The 16627-nt window shown below is 45.5% G+C and overlaps 1 protein-coding gene across 1 annotated transcript; it reads left to right on the forward strand.

The window, feature by feature from the left end:
- Positions 1 to 49: 49 nt before the first annotated feature.
- On the forward strand, positions 50 to 6198 carry FAM174C (family with sequence similarity 174 member C). The gene is made up of 3 exons (XM_066634841.1): positions 50 to 760; positions 2603 to 2719; positions 4559 to 6198. The coding sequence occupies exons 1-3, from the start codon at positions 282 to 284 to the stop codon at positions 4560 to 4562; spliced, it is 600 nt and encodes a 199-aa protein (XP_066490938.1). The 5' UTR covers positions 50 to 281; the 3' UTR covers positions 4563 to 6198.
- The last annotated feature ends 10429 nt before the right edge of the window (positions 6199 to 16627 follow it).

The following is a 16627-nucleotide window of genomic DNA, read 5'->3' on the forward strand; positions in this document are numbered from 1 at the left end:
ATCGTAAGCCTGTGGTGAAGTAAATGGGTTGGTCTTTAAGACTATTAACGTTTGCTGTGTTTAAAAAAAAAAGACTACATTTCCCATAAGCTGTCGCGCTCGCATGGGCGCTGCCGCCTATGGAGTGCAGCGAGGCTACCTGGGAAGTATAGTTCTAAAGCGATGCTACCTGAGAAGTGCAGTTCCAAGTTTTCGAGGGGCAGGAAGGTGAAGACCCCCAGAGGCGTGACGTAAGCGCTACTAGAGAGCGGGGCCCAGTACAACGCCCTCAGGCGGTTGCCATGGGAGACGCGGCAGCCTCAGTTGCCATGGAAACGCGGGCGGAGCTCGGGAACCTCCTAGCCACCTCGTTAAGCGGAGCTGGGCCTCGGCCGCGCGCCCCCCACGGCCAACTGGGGGGGCAGCCCCTCCCCTCCGAGTCCCCCCTCAGCCGCCCGTCCGGAAGCGGCTCTTCCTCGGCCCGCCCACCGCTTCCGGCCCCAACCCCGTCGGCGTCAGCACTCGAAGAACGAATGGCGGCGGCCGCGAGGCTAGTGGTGGCCGCGGTGCTCGTGGCCGGGGCGGCGGCGGGGCAGCTGCTGGCGGAGGCCGCGAACGGCACGGACGCCACCGCGGCCCCCGGTGAGAAGAGCCGGAAGGAGGGGGGCGGCTTCGGGGCCTCCTCGGGGCTGGGGCCGCCGGCGCTCCGCCGCGCGCTCTACGTCTTCGCCGGTCTGTGCGTCATCGCCGCCCTCTACTACCTGGGAGGCCGGTTCCTGCGGTGAGGGCCAGGGAAGGCGGGAGGGCGTCTGCACGTGCTCAGAGGCACTCTTCCCCGCCCCTCCCTTGGGTGACTGCATGTGTTTCGTGCGTGGTTGGCTCTTGCTTGTCATACACCCCTAGGCCTGGCTACTCAGAAGTAAGTCCCACTGGAGTCAGTGGGCTTACTCAAAGGGAAGTGTGGGTCGGATTGGGCTGTTAGGTATGGAAGAAGGGGAGGCAGGGCAGAAGCGGGGAAGGACGGTGCTTATTTATGTGCAGGAAGGTTGGTCTCCACCCCGAGTGGCTTGCAATGTAACAAACAGCAGAGGAAGAGGAGGGAAAGGGACTCGGTGGATGGGGAGACAGGTGAGGCTTTGGAAAGAGCTGCTGCCTGTGCGTGGGTTGTGGGTGCCTCGTACAGCTGCAGTGCTTTTCAAAGCCTCTGGTGGGGAGGATCTGCCTCACTTGCCTCCCCACCCACCCCACCGCATGTCCTTGGAGGTCAGCTTATTGTTTCAGGTGTCTGTCAGTGGGTTTAGTTGTAGAAACGTAACAGGGACACGGAGGTTAGTGTAGAATTTATTATTTAGAACAGCGGGTGCCAAACCCAAGAACAGCCTTCTTCCACAGAACCTTGTGCCGGGCAGGTTCTGCGCCCAGATTTCCAAGCAGGCAAGGCTGCCCAGCACAAGCTTCTGGGGAGATCGAGGATATGAGACTGCCAGTGGTGTAGCTAATGAACATGTAGTCCGGTGCAGAGGTCAAAATGATGCCCCGGAAGTGATGTCACAGCCAGAAGTGACATCATGCCTGGGCTTTTTAAGAAGTGCAAATTGGGGGGAAACCTGCCTCCTCCCTCCAGCAGTTCACCACCTACTTGATCTGCAACTTCTCCCCAGTCAGTGGCATAGCTAAGGCATCTATATGGTACCTGGGATCAAAGAAGATTTTGTATCCCCCCCATGACAAAATAAGTAAGTAAATAAAAAGTGTGTCCCTTATTGGGTAGAGACACTGTGTTGGGGTGAAGAGGGATGGTTATTCTCCCCCTGCTAAATATAAGAGGAGCATCACTTGAAAACGTGCCTCTTTACCAGTTAGGAGTAGCTGTGTTATGATACATGAAAATGAGAGCTAACTCATATTAACACCTCATTGGTTGCATGCAGTATCTTAATAACATCTCATTGCTCTCAGAACAATTAGTCTTGAGTTAAGAAAATCCACTTTTTGTTCCATAGGGCAGTTGCGTTTTTGTTTTCTGATTAATTGGCCATAACTTTTGATAGAATACAGATATTCCAATCCCAGTGGGGTTTGTTTCATTGCATTCTGCATTAAATTACCTTTCCAGTGATGTATAATGTGATGGTATTATTCGTACATACCAATTTTTTCACAATTTTGGCCAAGCTCAGCTTGTTGCCCCCTTAAAGTTTGTTGCCCGGTGCAACTTCTACCCCCTGCACCCCCTTAGCTATGCCACTGGAGACTGTCCTGTGGAATGGTCAACTCATTTGCTCTGGGGTCAGGTTTTCTGTAGAGTTCACAGTTTGGAGACAACTGATTTAGAATATTTATGTACTATTACAGTACACTAAAGGAGATATCTCTGTATAGATACAGATATGTTTAAGAATAGATTTCTAACAAATTATATATTGTATATTTTTAGTTCCTGATTTGTAAGCTGCCTTGAGATTTGCTCTGACATAGGAAATGCGAGGTATAAATCTTTTAAATAAATAAGTAAATAGCAAATTCTAAGTGGTAGGTTAGAGTTAGAGGTGGTGGGTAGTTCAAGGTTTGTATGACATGTGATCTTGGCACACTGTAGTTCACGGGTATCTTTGATTCTTAGGAAAAGGAAACCTCCACGAAAAAAATATGGTCTCCTTTCAAACTCTGAAGATAATGTGGAAATGGCTTCTCTGGAGAGTGACGAAGACACATTATTTGAATCAAGGAACATGAGGCGGTGGGTGTTGAGTTTCTTGTGCTCCTTTTTACTTTCTTACCATGATACTTTGGAGGAATTGGTGCTAGACCTGTGGGGCTGTCACACCTAAGTGCCCCAAGATAGCATGTGAGTGTGTGGCATGGCTGTGAGGAAATAAACAAGAATTTAATGAAACAAACTGAATTTGTTTGAAACTGAAACTTGATAAGAGTGCAGCATAAGAACTACAACCCATACACTTGGGAGTACATTCTGTTGGTAGGACTTAATTGCCAGCCAACACAGGTAAAGTAGAACTGAGCAGAAGGTAGAATCTGATCTAATAGATCTCTGGTTGATTTGCTGTCAGTTGGCAGTTTTCTGACTTTCAGTTGTTAAACAGCTAAAAGTATTTTTTCCTTTGTCGGTCTGTGAGACTTTATGGGTGGCATTTTAAAGACTAACATGTGTGTGTTAATCTTATGTAGCATTTGTTAGTCTTGAAAGTGTCATAAGAGCCTTTGTTATTTTGCTGTAACAGATAATTATAACTATCCTTTTGGGACAGATCTGTAAACTTAGGAGTACATTATACTTCTTAGGGTACAGTCCAACTCCTTTAAAATCAATAGATGCTTTGACATTTACTTCAATAGGGCCTGGATTAATATTTCCTCTAAGGAATCTGTACCACATTGTGGACCCCTTCAGTTACTCCTTTGCAACTTTTCCAGGTACACCTTGATAATATCATAAGTTGTTGCAGGATATCGGGAAATGCTGTGCTCTCTGTGATGCAGAGCTCGGTTTTGCTAATTTTTGAACTGCACGGCTGAGCAATTTAAGGCAGCAGTCTCCAAACTGAAGACAGCTGCATACCGAAAATCCCTTCTCCAGCATGAACGGAGCTTACTGTTCCTCTGGGAAACCTCATATCTCCCCCAAACTTTGCGCTGGGCAGCTGCATTCACTTTTAAATCCAGATGCAAAGCCTGCTGGGGTGACAGAATGCCAAAGTGGTTGGCCGGTGCAATATTTGGGAGAGATCAGGAAGGGAGATACGAGGTTCCTTTCTGGAACAGTAACCTCTATTCACCTGGGGGAAGGATTGTAATGGGCGCCAGATCTGGCCCATGGGCTGGGGTTTGGCACTCGCTGGCTTAAGGGAACAGTGACCTTGTCTGCAAATTTAATGAGCAGCTAAGCAGAATCCTACAGGCACTTCCTTCTGTCTCTGAATGAAAAGGTCTAGAGGTTTAAATGATTGACAAAAATTCAGGGACGTGGCCTGAAATTCCTGCCTTCCCCTGTCTAGGTGGGCTTCACTGGGTAAGTTGTCTGCTTTACAGGGTGTTTGTAAGGGTAACATGATATCTTTGAAGGAAAGGTGAACTGCAAGCATGGTAGTTAGTGACAAAACCTGTGTTTAACTATCTGGTGTTGCTAACCTCCCATGGTAGAAATCCCCTTTAAACAGGGGGTTTCCAAAAGTTGACAGTTCTACTATTATTCTTTTAAAGAAATGTAGTTTGTTCAACAAAGTGCCAGGGGACTGTTGCATGCAAAGAGAGCTGGCATTTTCTAGGAGCATTTCTGCAAAGCTGAGCTACAGATGGTTTTGGTAATGCCTTGCACTTGCCACCATGTACAAACGAGAGGCTCCCCTCCCCTTTGAGTGTATGAAGCTGCCTTGTGCTGACTCAGACCAGTGGTCTGTCAATCTCAAGATTGCCTACATGAATTGGCAGCAGCTCTGCAGGAGTTCAGAGAGGGGTCTCAGCACTGCTTGGAAATATTGAACTCAGTCTTTCTGCATACAAAATAGGCACTCTGTTGTCAAGTTACAGCACTATCCCTAAAACTTTGTGGTTTTTCTAGATGATGATGGGACCAATGGCACGATAGTCCAGACTCAACCAGAGAAGGTGCAGATCTGCCTTCGGGAGCCACTTTTCTTCATTCCTGGCTTTTAAAACTTCTTTTCCTGAGTGCAGTTTAAGCAGAAGAAAACTTCCCCTGGAGGCTGATGAAGAGGAGAGCTGGCGTCCCTCTGGCCTCACAACTGACAAGATGAATGTGACTGAATTATAAAGCAAATGGGGGAACCTGGGGTGGGTTGGATGGAACGTTCTACATTCCTGATAGTGACAGAGCAAGAGGTGGAGGCATGAAACTGCCCCCAACAAGTTTTAGCATGGGGAGGCAGGAGGTGGTCATGCACTGGCTGTGTGATTGGCAAAGTTTGTGACCAATGTCATCCATTTCAAGGTTGCTGGGGTTGGGTTTGGCATGACAAAATGGGGCAAGGGTCACTGCTGCATAAGCAGTGTCCAGCTTGGATCCTCATGGTTGCGTTTTGAAACTATAGTTGGTCAGGTGGTGTGCTTAGACTCTATCTGGGCTTACCTTCGGTTTGTGCACTTGGACCTTGCACAGGACTCTCAGTCTTGTGATTGTGATAGGCATTGTTAGCAGTAGTGTTCTCCTAACTGCTTTTTGAAGCTGGTTGCCTGTGTAGTGATACTGTTCTACTGAGAGGCTGAAACAAACAAGAAGGTACATAGTTGATCAAGTGCCTAGGAATTTTTGGAAGGCTGTCAGAATTCATGCATGTGTCCTTTTTTTGGTTGATTGCATCTTGGTGGCCTGTTCAAGGTTCATTCCACTGCAGGTTAGCATGGAGGCTTGGCTATCCCTGCTTCTGCTGGGCAGCACACTTCTCCATAGCTGGAGGTTATGTCCCACCACCATGGATGGCTTAGCAACTGTGAAAACGTGTTTAAAGTGAAGATGGCACTAAAGTTTATGTGCAACTGGCAACAAAAGTGTTTTTGACAAATACCATCTCCATCATGCAGGATAATGACATCATGTCATAGTGCTTAAGGACTGTAGGTGAGCTAGCATAAGGTTACTTCAACCAAATAACTTTTCCTTTCAGTGGATGAGTAGCAAGGAAGCAGTTTTTTTCTCCTCCCCCTTCTCCTTTTAGGTCATTGAACTTTAATCCATTCTTCTGTAACATCTGCATTCCTTTTGTGGCACCCTATGTTACAAACAGCCAGTGGGTAAATGTATTCCTATTATACAAAGATTTTTTTTTGATGGGACAACCCTTGATGAAATGAAGTTGGGTGTCTGTTTTAATTTTAATTACAAAATGAGTGCTACGGGACCTGCAATGAGTCCTTCAAAAATCCTTCCCTTTTTGTTGGGACCCAAGAGGCAAGCTGCATTGAAAGACAAGAATTGTGAAATCAGTTCAAGCTTGCTATTTGATATGTACCAGGGCCTGCTGCTGCTGGAGGAGGGTGTACAATCTGCCTTTCAAATTATTTCTGAGGAAGTATTCTGTGTTTGTTTGTTTTTTTTAAAAACAGGCTAACATTTTTTGTGACTAAATACTACTGAAAGTTGAGATAATTTGTTAAATGATTTATGCAGTCTTATTTGTTTGCTGGAGAATAACAAACCCAACAAACTTCTACCTAATTGATAATAAACATTCCACCCTCTTAGTGTTTTTTTTTTTTTTGCATGCGTAAGAGGTACTTGCTGTTCTTATCTAAAACTGACCATGGGTGTTGTGTGTGGCAGTGGTGAATTTGCACATGTTCACTTAAGCAGTTCTGGTTGCAAGGCACGGTCCAAAATACAAAGCCATCCCTTTTCAACTAAATGTTGTAATTTGGGGACACATCAGGCTCTACTTTGCACTTTTTATAATTAGGACCCCAAGTTCCACCAAATACAGCCATGTGTGGAATGGTGGCACAGGGGGGAGGCAGAGCTTATCTTTAAACTACACCACAGGAACAGTACACTGGGACAACTGCATATACACTTACACCCAAGCTGTTACAGACCAAACAAATTCTTGCACAAAACTGGCTAACCAAGCTGCGCAAAGACCTAGTCAAAGGCAACCAATGAGTGCTCCTATTTTACATGTAAGGAATGCTGAGATTAGTACTAGGCTAATGTTGGTAGGAAAAAAGAATTGCTTACAGTTTTTAAGAAACAGCAAACTATAAGTGTAGTTTAAAAAAAATCTGGAACTCTTGTTAATATCCTGAAGCTCACTCAGTGATCTTCCACTAAATTCTCATCATTCTTCTGTCCACCCTTGTTTCCAGGTCCTGATGGTTACAGTGATACCCCATCCGTTGGCTCAAGCACAGCAGAAGTTCTGTGCATCCACTATAATATTTCATGATACAGTCCACCTGCATCTTATGTTATGTTACAGTCAGCCTGTAAAGCTAAAATAGTGTATACTTAAAATAACCTTGACAATCTTTTGCATCTCTTACTGTCTTTTTAAACATTATGAGAGGCAGGTGGGAACAGAGACCAACTGTGGGAACAGAGCTTCATTTCCAATGATGCACTCTCTCTCAGGCGTGTATTTAGAAATGGAATGGTGGGCAGAATTGCCTGCGCTATTAAACTGTAGTTTTTCTGTGTGTGTGTGTTTTGCTGAGCAAGTGTAGCTGAATTTGTGCGAGTAAAGTGCACCTTAGATGCAGGCTGACTGTATCTCTTTTTGCAATTAGTTGGATCCTGAGTCTCTCTCCACCTGCTGCTCTTTCTAACCAGATCTGGTGTGGGCTTTAAAGCATGGCCACTAGATGGCGATGTCACTCCAAACATGGTATGTTTGTAGGAAGCATGTTTCTCTGGGCAATAGGTGTGAAGAAAGGGAAGGGTATATATGGGTCATTTCTCAACTTCTTTTTGGATTGCTAGGAGGGAACATATAATGGAATTCTTCATCCGAAACAAGGATTTACAATGCACAAACTTAGTTAATTGGGAAGCTACCCCTTCCTTCCTGACATGCAAGATTCTATTGCTGCATGATGCTTTTGGCTGAAACCTGGAGCCCATCACATGACTGAATTAACTTGCGATAGTGCATTCCAAAGGAGAGAAGCCTTTTCCTATTGATTTGTTCGGCATTTTCCTCAGCCTATTTTTAGACTTGCTGTGAATAAATATTCATGCTCCCAAAGTCCCCTGTTGAAGCTTCAACTTGCCGTGGACGAATCGGAGGAAATAGGTGAAGGTCTCACAGGCTGCAATCCTAATCAACTTTCCAGCACTGACCTAGCCACAATGCAGCCCCAAGGTAAGGTAACAAACACGCCCTTACCTTGAAGAGTCCCCCTTGACTGCCTCCCCACTGCAGGATGAAGCGCATGCTGCATTGGCACAGCTATGTCAGTGCTGGAAAGTTGTTGAAGATTGTGTCTTTAGTTGCAAAGCCAAGGCTGGTCTGTCCATGAGCTGCCTCAAGCAGTGTATTGGCGAGGAGACTGGCTGCCTGCTTCCATCTGTCTCCTTATCTCCTTCTGCCTTTCTTCATCTTCCTCCTTGAATTCGAAAAGGAAGAGAAGAATGGAATATGACAGAGGGAGTAATGGGCCACTGGGGAAGGTGGGGATAATATTGGGCAGCATTTGATGCACTATGTCAGGGACTGGGGAGATTTTGGTCAGCCTTCCCTCATTCCCCCTTTCTGGCAACATCTTTTGAGCTACACAAAAGGTGACTGAACAGCTCAGCCCGAGAGCTGGATTGTGTCCCCTAGTGGTTCTCACACATTTAGCACCAGGACCCACTTTTTAGAATGAGAATATGTCAGGACCCACTGGAAGTGACATCATCAAGCAGGAAAATTTTTAGCAGTCCTACCCACACTTACCAGGAGTAAGCCCCATTGGCTATCATTGTTAAAAGCATATACATAGTAGCCTGTTAAAAGTACAGGTCTGTAACATTTCCCCAAATGCTGTAACATACCATGGTAGCATCAAGTCTAATAGATTAAAAATAAAAATTGGTTGGGGACCCATCTGAAATTGGCTTGCAACCCACTTAGTGGGTCCCAACCCACAGGTTTTTTTTGCATACTGCCACAAGTAATCCAGAAGGATGTGTGACTGTTGCCAAAGAGTGCCAGTGAGGAGAAAAATGAAAGTGTCCTGTGCCACCTTGAAAACAAAGAGGTGCTGTAGCACTGTTGTTTTAGTTGCAACAGATGTGACATGATTGGGGTGGAAAGAGATACTGGGCTCCTCCAGGTCTTAGAGAATGTGATGAGAGATTGCCTATAGATTGCACTTGTGGGGTACATGCTATATGCCTGTACCAGGTGATTGAGATGTGGCTTGAGGTTCTGTTTTTGGTCCTTGATCCTGACAAATCCAATGGGTGAGGTCTTAAACTCAACCTTATATAAGGTGGGTTGCAGTCAGTTGGGGAGAGATGGGAGGATGTGCTGGGCAGGATTCAGGTAGGATCTACTGTGCTGTTCACTCAAGCCACGGGGGGCCCAGCTGCTACAGGCTAAGGATGAAACCAGGTAAACAATGATAGGTTGGAGGCACAGCTAATTACCTATGCACCCTATGAAATTCACACTGGGAAGATTGGCCAGACACGTCCAAATCCACAGCTGAGGGATCCAAATATGAAATGCCCAAGTTGGCTAGTGGAGCTACTCAAGAATATGCTGCAAAGGATCCAGTCGGGTGGCATTGGAAGTTGGGCACCAGCTGAGGGTCCAACTGGCCAACCTCTGAAGCCCCCAATGCAGGCAATGGCATGATTGCACAACCTAACAAGTTGTGCCACTGCACAAGTGCACAGGACTTCTCCAGAGGTTACTGTGATGATGCAGGGGCCTCAGAGGAAGCTCTTTCACAGATGGGCAAGGTGGGAGAGGAGGCAGCTTGGGCACCTCTCTCTCTTCACCTCTGGAGCTTCGATGAAAAGGCATCCACCAATTTCTTCTCTCCCTTTCCCCCAACCTGTCTTGGTTGGGAAAAGAAAGAAGAGTGATGTTGGAGGAAATTTTTCTCCTTAGCTCTCTCCACTGTGGGAAAAGAGTGGACTTCTGATATAACCTCCTTTCTGGGTCAGGGAAATAGGAAGGAGTAGTCTTGGAGGGTACCTCTCAGTATCGTTGGAGCGCTGAGAGTTGCCCTCCAAGATTGCTCTGCACTGGGAAGGGGAACAGGCATGTGCACAAGCACTTTGGGGAGGGAGCAGAATTGGGCTTGGTTCAAGGACCCCTAGCCAGTGATTCTCAGTGTTTTTCTTCTAATGGCACACTGACCCCCACAGGCTTCTTTGTGGTCTTTGTGTCTTGTGATGACACTTCTGGGCTCTGCTGGTGGAGGGTCAGACAATTCACTACAGACAGTTTCCCTAGAAACAGGTTCAGTACTCAAAAGAGTTTTTCAGCAGTTTTCAACCACTGTGCTCCAAACTCTTGCAACACACTTGCAGACCTTTTGCAGCACAGCTGTGTGTGAATACAGTGAATACTCTCATTTTGCAAGGAAGGAACATGGAGGCAGAGAGAGAAGCAATGAGCACAGGGCCACTGTGCTCCGTGGATATTTTTTACTTGCAGTTTTAAAGTAATTAATACAATTAATACTTAAGAAAAATTCCATTTTATTGCTGAAGAAGACTGAGGCTCAGAGTAATGCAGCTTGGCTCAGGAAAATATGTACACAATTGTAACCTTTTTGTTGTTGCTTTTGTTAAGTATTTGGAAATCAGAAACCCTTGCTGATCTGCTGCAAATGGTCCATCTAACCTTTGGTAGATCATGACTTACCTTCTGCCCACCTCTGTAGAAAAGGGAAATGGAGGGGGAGAATTAAAGATTGCCCTTTAATACAATTGTGGATTATTTTTCGCTGCTTTCTTACACATACTTTCCTGCACATGAACACTTATTTCCTTTTTTTTTTTTTAAAAAGCACTCAATTCTCTTCCCTTTCCCACAGCTCAAAGCTATTCTCCCAGCTTCAAAAGGTTTTTACTAATTACCCTAATGAGGTCAGGGGAGACCTGGTGCTTCTATCACTTATGAGAGAGAGAGATTGAGCTGGGGGTAAAATAGTCCATCTTTCACCTCCCTCCCCCTTTTTGCCAATATCTGTCTGTATAAAGATGAAGCATGTCTGGTTTTCTTAATACCCCCTTTTGTGCAAACCCCCCCCAACATTTTTTATTTCAGAAATAAACCATGGACAAAAAATCTTATTTGTTTCCTAATCTGTCTTTTTTTCCTCCCAGAATTTTCTTTTGCTTGTCAAAAGAACAAACAGAATGACTGAAAACTGTCAGAATTAGTGTTTGAGTAATTGTGGGGCCTTGCCAAGGTTAATGTGCCATTAGCTATCAGGTCTCGGAGCAGCTAAAAGCCAGGAAGAGACAGGTTGTCAAAGGCTTGCGGGAGATTAAAGAGCTGCTCTCTTATGTCTGCACTCTCTGGTGAATACTGTTTAAGGGGGGGGGGTCAATCGCCCTTTTGTGCACCAGCAGAAGTCACCGAATTGGGCAGGAAAGAACCCCACATTCTCCGACTGGAATTGATTCCTACTGCTCCTGCTCGTCATTATTTTATTTATCAAAGCTTCAATGTTGCATTGATGAATTGCTTAGGTTAATTGATTTAAATGCTTTCAATTGACTAGGAAGGAGTCCCCAATCAATTGGCTGCTAGATTTTTTCTAAAAAATGTGTGTTAATGTAAGTATTTATCAAAACTACAAAGGACAATTTGGAAGAGGCATTCTTTCTTCCTGTGAACAGGAGGGAATCCCTCTTCTGAAATGCTGCTGGCTAGATAGACCACATGCATGTGTTGTCTCAATGCAAAACTAGCATGCTTTGGGCTCTAGAACTATTGTGTTTACCCATAACATGACAGATTTAATTGAATCATGGAAATGAATTCCATCAAATGACTTTTTTAACTGGCCATTGGCCCTGGGGCGGGTGGGTGCCTTTGCATTTGTGTACTCTCCTGCTTATTTAAAACCACCTGTCTTGCTGGTTAGCTTCAAACATCTGTTAAGTGGTGGCAGAGAAGGGTAGAATTGCTGATTAATTTGGAAGTGTGCTGAAAGTGGCAGCAGAAGCTCAGTTTCAAGTACTGGTTTTTAACCTTTAAGGCCATGACCTGGTCCCATTTATCTTAAGGACTGCCTATAGCAGGGGTCAGCAACCTTAAACATTCAAAGAGCCATTTGGACCCATTTTCTGGAGAAAAGAAAACCTCGGGAGCCACAAAACCCTTTTGACATCTAAAATGAAGATAACACTGCATATATAGTTTTTTTTTACCTTTATGATCTGCTGCAAGCTCCCCTTCCTGTGCTAACCAGACAATATACTTATTGTCAAGATAGATATATCTTGACTGAGGGCCCAATCCTATCTAACTTTCCAGCACTGATGCAGCCCAGACGTAAGGAAACAAATGTTCCCGTACCTTGAGGAGGCCTCTGTGACTGACTCCCCACTACAAGTTGCAGTGCATGCCCCATTAGAATGGCTGCACTGACACTGGAAAACTGGATAGGATTGGACCCTGAGATGGCACTCTGAGGCACACACAGGGTGACCAGATGTCATAATAATAAAAGAGGACAAGTCACCCCAAAATGTAGGATATTGAAGAAAAATGTAGGACCACAAAATAAAAGCTAAAAACACTCATCTATATTGATTATATATTGTATTATTGATCTCATGTGCCTAATTTAAAATTACTTATTATTGAATTTAAAACTGTATTACATATAATTTATTAATTACAAGAGGGGATGCGTTGCCTGCTCACAGGGAAAAGCAGGACATTTAAGTTCTTTTCCAGGACATGGGGCTAAAAGTAGGACATGTCCTGGAAAAAGAGGACCTCTGGTCACCCTGGGCACACACTGGGACGCTGCATGCTAAGACGGCACCCTTGAATTTAGCACTCTTCACTTTCCCCAGGTCAACCCCTATCTTGCTCCTGAAAGAGCACCCCTTTCTAAGGCTCCCACAGCCCCATCTCTGCCCTCCTGCTCCCATGGCACCCCAGAAAAGCAAGTTAAAAATGGAGTTACACAGGCAGCCCTTCCACAGCCTCCCTCTTCCCCACCCACCCACTCTTGCAAAGTCAACACTCCCCCCCACTGCTCTGCCTCACCTATTGCCCTACAAGACAAAAGTGAGGTCATCCCCATTGCCTCACTGTGCCAAGCCCCACCCCACAGCTGTGTGCACAGGAGATGCCCACAAGGGGACTGCAATCGCCTTCTGCCCTCTCCTGGGGGTTGCCCCTGTCTCCCCCCACCCAGGCAGCCCTGCGCCCCTCCTGCCTCTGTGCCCCCCACCGACCCCCCACTGGAAGCCCACCCGCCTGGCACCCCCACCCCTTGCCAGCCACACTCAGGGTGGCAGGAAGCCAGGAGAGGAGACTGGCTGCTGTCAGCCACACTCACCATATACACGACGTAGAGGGCGCACAGCGCATTATGGGAGCAGGTGAAGCCCCAGCACACCATCTTCCCAGGCAGGAGCAGCCAAGCCCCCCTTTCCCTCCCCTGCAGCACAAAACAATCTCCCGTTCCCCCCAAGGGGAAAGCAGCAGCAGCCCGTCCTGCACAAAACAATCTCCCCCTCCGCCCAAGGGGAAAGCAGCAGCAGCCCGTCCTGCCCCTTTAAATCCCAGCCTGCAGGAGCCAGAGCAGATGGCTGAAAGAGCAGCATGCCGCTCTAAAAACACAGGTTGCCGATCCCAGGCCTATGCCTATATGGCAGTGGTTCTCACACATTTAGCACCGGGACCCACTTTGTAGAATGAGAATCTGTCAGGACCCACCGGAAGTGATGTCATGACTGGAAGTGACATCACCCAGCAGGAAAATTTTTAACCATCCTAGGCTGCAATCCTACACACATACCCAGGAGTAAGTCCCATTGACTATCATTGTTAAAAGAATATACATAGTAGCTTGTTCAAAGTACAGGTCTGTAACATTTCCCCAAATGCAGTCACATGCCATGGTAGCAACAAGTCTAATATATTAAAAATAAAATATTGAAATGAATGGGGACCCATCTGAAATTGGCTCGTGACTCACCTAGTAGGTCCCAACCCACAGTTTGAGAAACACTGCCATATGGAATTATTTAAGTCTACCTTTACAGGCTCTGCACTCTTGCCCATCTTTAACTTGGAATCGAATGATGGGGTTGACAGACAGGGCTTTTTGGTAATGGCTGTGCAGTTGTAGTGGGAAGAGTGGAACTGAAGCTCAGTAGTGTTGCACATGCTTGCTATGCAGAAGGTCCCTGACATCTCTAGGTAGGACTGGGGAAGACCCTTTTCTCTCTGAAATCCTGATGAGCTGTGGCCAGCCTGTGCAAAACAAAACAAAAAAACCAAGTTAGTTGCACCAAGGGTCTCGCTCCAAGGGTTAGTGCAAGTTAGTTGCACCAAGGGTCTCGCTCATGTTCCAGATGCAAACAGATAAACTAAAACAGTGATTCTTAAGTTTTTAGCACCGGGACCCACTTTTCAGAATAAGAATTTGTCAGGACCCACCGGAAGTGATGCCGTGACCAGAAGTGACATCATCAAGCAGGAAAATTTTTAACAATACTAGGCTGCAATCCTACTCACACTTACCCAGGAGTAAGTCCTACTGACTATCATTGTTAAAAGCATAAATGTAATAGCCTGTTCAGAGTACAGACATCTCCCCGTAACATCTCCCCAAATGCACATACCATGGGAGCATCAAGTCCAATAGATTCAAAATAAAATATTGAAATGAAATTGGCTCGTGACTCACCTAGTGGGTTCCAACCCACAGTTTGAGAAACACTGAACTAGAAAAATGTCAACCTGTAAACTAAAGTTAAAAACAACTTCTTGACTGCTTAATTAGCAGAAGACAGGATACTGCTGGATCAATTGATGTGATAGCCTGAGTAGCCTTTAGCAATGTGTAATGGGGTGTGGGTGCCTTGGGTCCAGGGTGACCAGATGTCATAATCACAAAAGAGGACAAGGCATCCCAAAATGTAATAATAATAATAATAATTATAATAATTATAATTATAATTATAATGTAATAATAATAATAATAATAATAATGTAGGACATCCAAGAAAAATGTAGGGCACGACAAAAGAAAAGTTCAAAATACTTGTATATTGATTTCATATTGTCAATTTAAAACAGTATATTACAGCCCTAAGTATAAACCATTTTCTTTACCTGTATCTGTAATAAATTAATAAAATATTAAAAAAATAAAACAGTATATTACTTGTTATTAAATTTATATTACATATAATTACATATAATTTATTAATTACAAGAAGGCTATGCACTGCTTGAGGGACCTACTCACTGGGGGAAAAGGAGGACATTTAAGTTTTTCCCAGGACATGAGGCTAAAAAAGAGGACATGTCCTGGAAAAAGAGAACATCTGATGGCCCTGTTTGGGTCAACATAGTTGGTAGAGGAAAAGGCATGGTTCAGGTGTGTCTCTGTTTTATTCATGAAACGCGGAAGACTGGAGAGAAGCAGTTATAGGATAGAAAGGAAGTGGAAGCACTTTGGGACAACTGCTGTTTAGATGTCCAATTTAAGCAGGGAGTGGGGCATAGATGCTCCAGCCAGTGTTGCGCATATAGATGCTGTTGTCATGCTTCGGGCCAAATGAGATGTGACCAGGCCATCCCTGCTGTCTGTTATTTATGGACTGATAGTCTTTTTTTACTCCACCTTTCCCAAAACAGTCTGAAGACAGAATAATTACAAATGCAGTAAAATCTCCATTCCCCAAGCAACAGGACACAACCCCTCCACCACTAAGAGATAAGAGACAACAGGTCTGGGAAGTTGAAAGGAAAATTCAAACAGTCAAAAGGCAAGGGGCTGGTTGGGAAGACACCCCCCCAGCAGCTGTAGTTTAATGTCCTGTGACTTTACCATAGTAAGTCTGGAGTAATAATAATCTGGAGTAGTTATGCTAATGTACTTCTGGTTTACTGCAATATTTCAACCATGCGATAATGCATGATTTGGTCATTCCAGACCCTCTCATGACCATGCAGGGGTGTGCTCTGGGGTGGGGGGATGTGTGCACTAGGGTCAACCTTAGGGCAATTTGGCTAATTTAGAGTGTGATCCTAATGGTGCGCTTGGCTGACGCAAGTCCCTTGCGCCAGCCTGGGAGGGTCACAAACGTGCCATAAAGCACATTTGCACCTCCTTGGGTGTTGGCTGGGTTGGTACAGAGAGGTGCACAGGCCCAAGGAGGCTGCATCCTGCTTTTGCTGTGCTGACAAAAAGTATGTTTGCGTCAGCATCGAGGTTGTGGGGGGTCAAGTGGAGGAAGGAATGGAGGTGTTTCAGGGAGAGTGGGTGGTGGGTGGGCCAATGGGTGGGTGGTGGGAGAATGGGGGGTGGGACAAGATCTGGCTCTTGTGCTGGATCCTGACCCTGTTCCCAGGCAGCACAGCTGTCACTTCTTGAAAACTCCTCACAATACATTTCATTGATTTTCAATGAGTGTGCTGTGGCACACTGGTGTGCCATAAATGGTGTGCAGGGGTGCTGCAGAAGTTTTGGGGAGGGTCATTTGTTAGTAGGGTCATTGGGAAATGTAAGCCGTACTGCACCAGCAGTACGGTGTGCTGTGCCAATTGTCAAAAAACTGGTGGTGTGCCTTGGAAATTTTAGTGCCTTGTCAGCATGCCATGAGATGATAAAGGTTGAAAACCACTGATATATTGTTTAGTGCAGTTGAGATGAACATAAGTCAAAACAGCCAGTTCTTGCTGGCTTACTGCTATTGTGCCTGCGCAGAGGATCACCCAAGGATGTACTGCCCTAAAGCACCAATGCAGCCATCCATAGGTTGGATATCTTTAGCTTGGAAAGCCCATCCATTTGGCTGATGGTATTTGTGGCCTTATTATTTCAATTGTTGTATTGAATGCGTGGAGGTTGTTGGCTTTTTTACCACCAGAGGAGAGGCCACATGTCGGGCCTTGTGTAGAGCAAGGTGCAATGGTCCATGCAAGAACCCACTTGGGGGACAGTCTGGCTCTAATAGTAATGGAAATTCCTTTTG

This window comes from Tiliqua scincoides, chromosome 8 (genome assembly GCF_035046505.1).
Source record: "Tiliqua scincoides isolate rTilSci1 chromosome 8, rTilSci1.hap2, whole genome shotgun sequence".
NCBI classification, from domain to species: Eukaryota; Metazoa; Chordata; class Lepidosauria; order Squamata; family Scincidae; genus Tiliqua; species Tiliqua scincoides.

Coding starts and splice junctions, on each gene's coding strand:
- FAM174C (XM_066634841.1), top strand. CDS start 282: ATGGGAGACGCGGCAGCCTCAGTTGCCATGGAAACGCGGGCGGAGCTC. Junction 761..2,602: donor CTGGGAGGCCGGTTCCTGCG/GTGAGGGCCAGG, acceptor TTTGATTCTTAG/GAAAAGGAAACCTCCACGAA.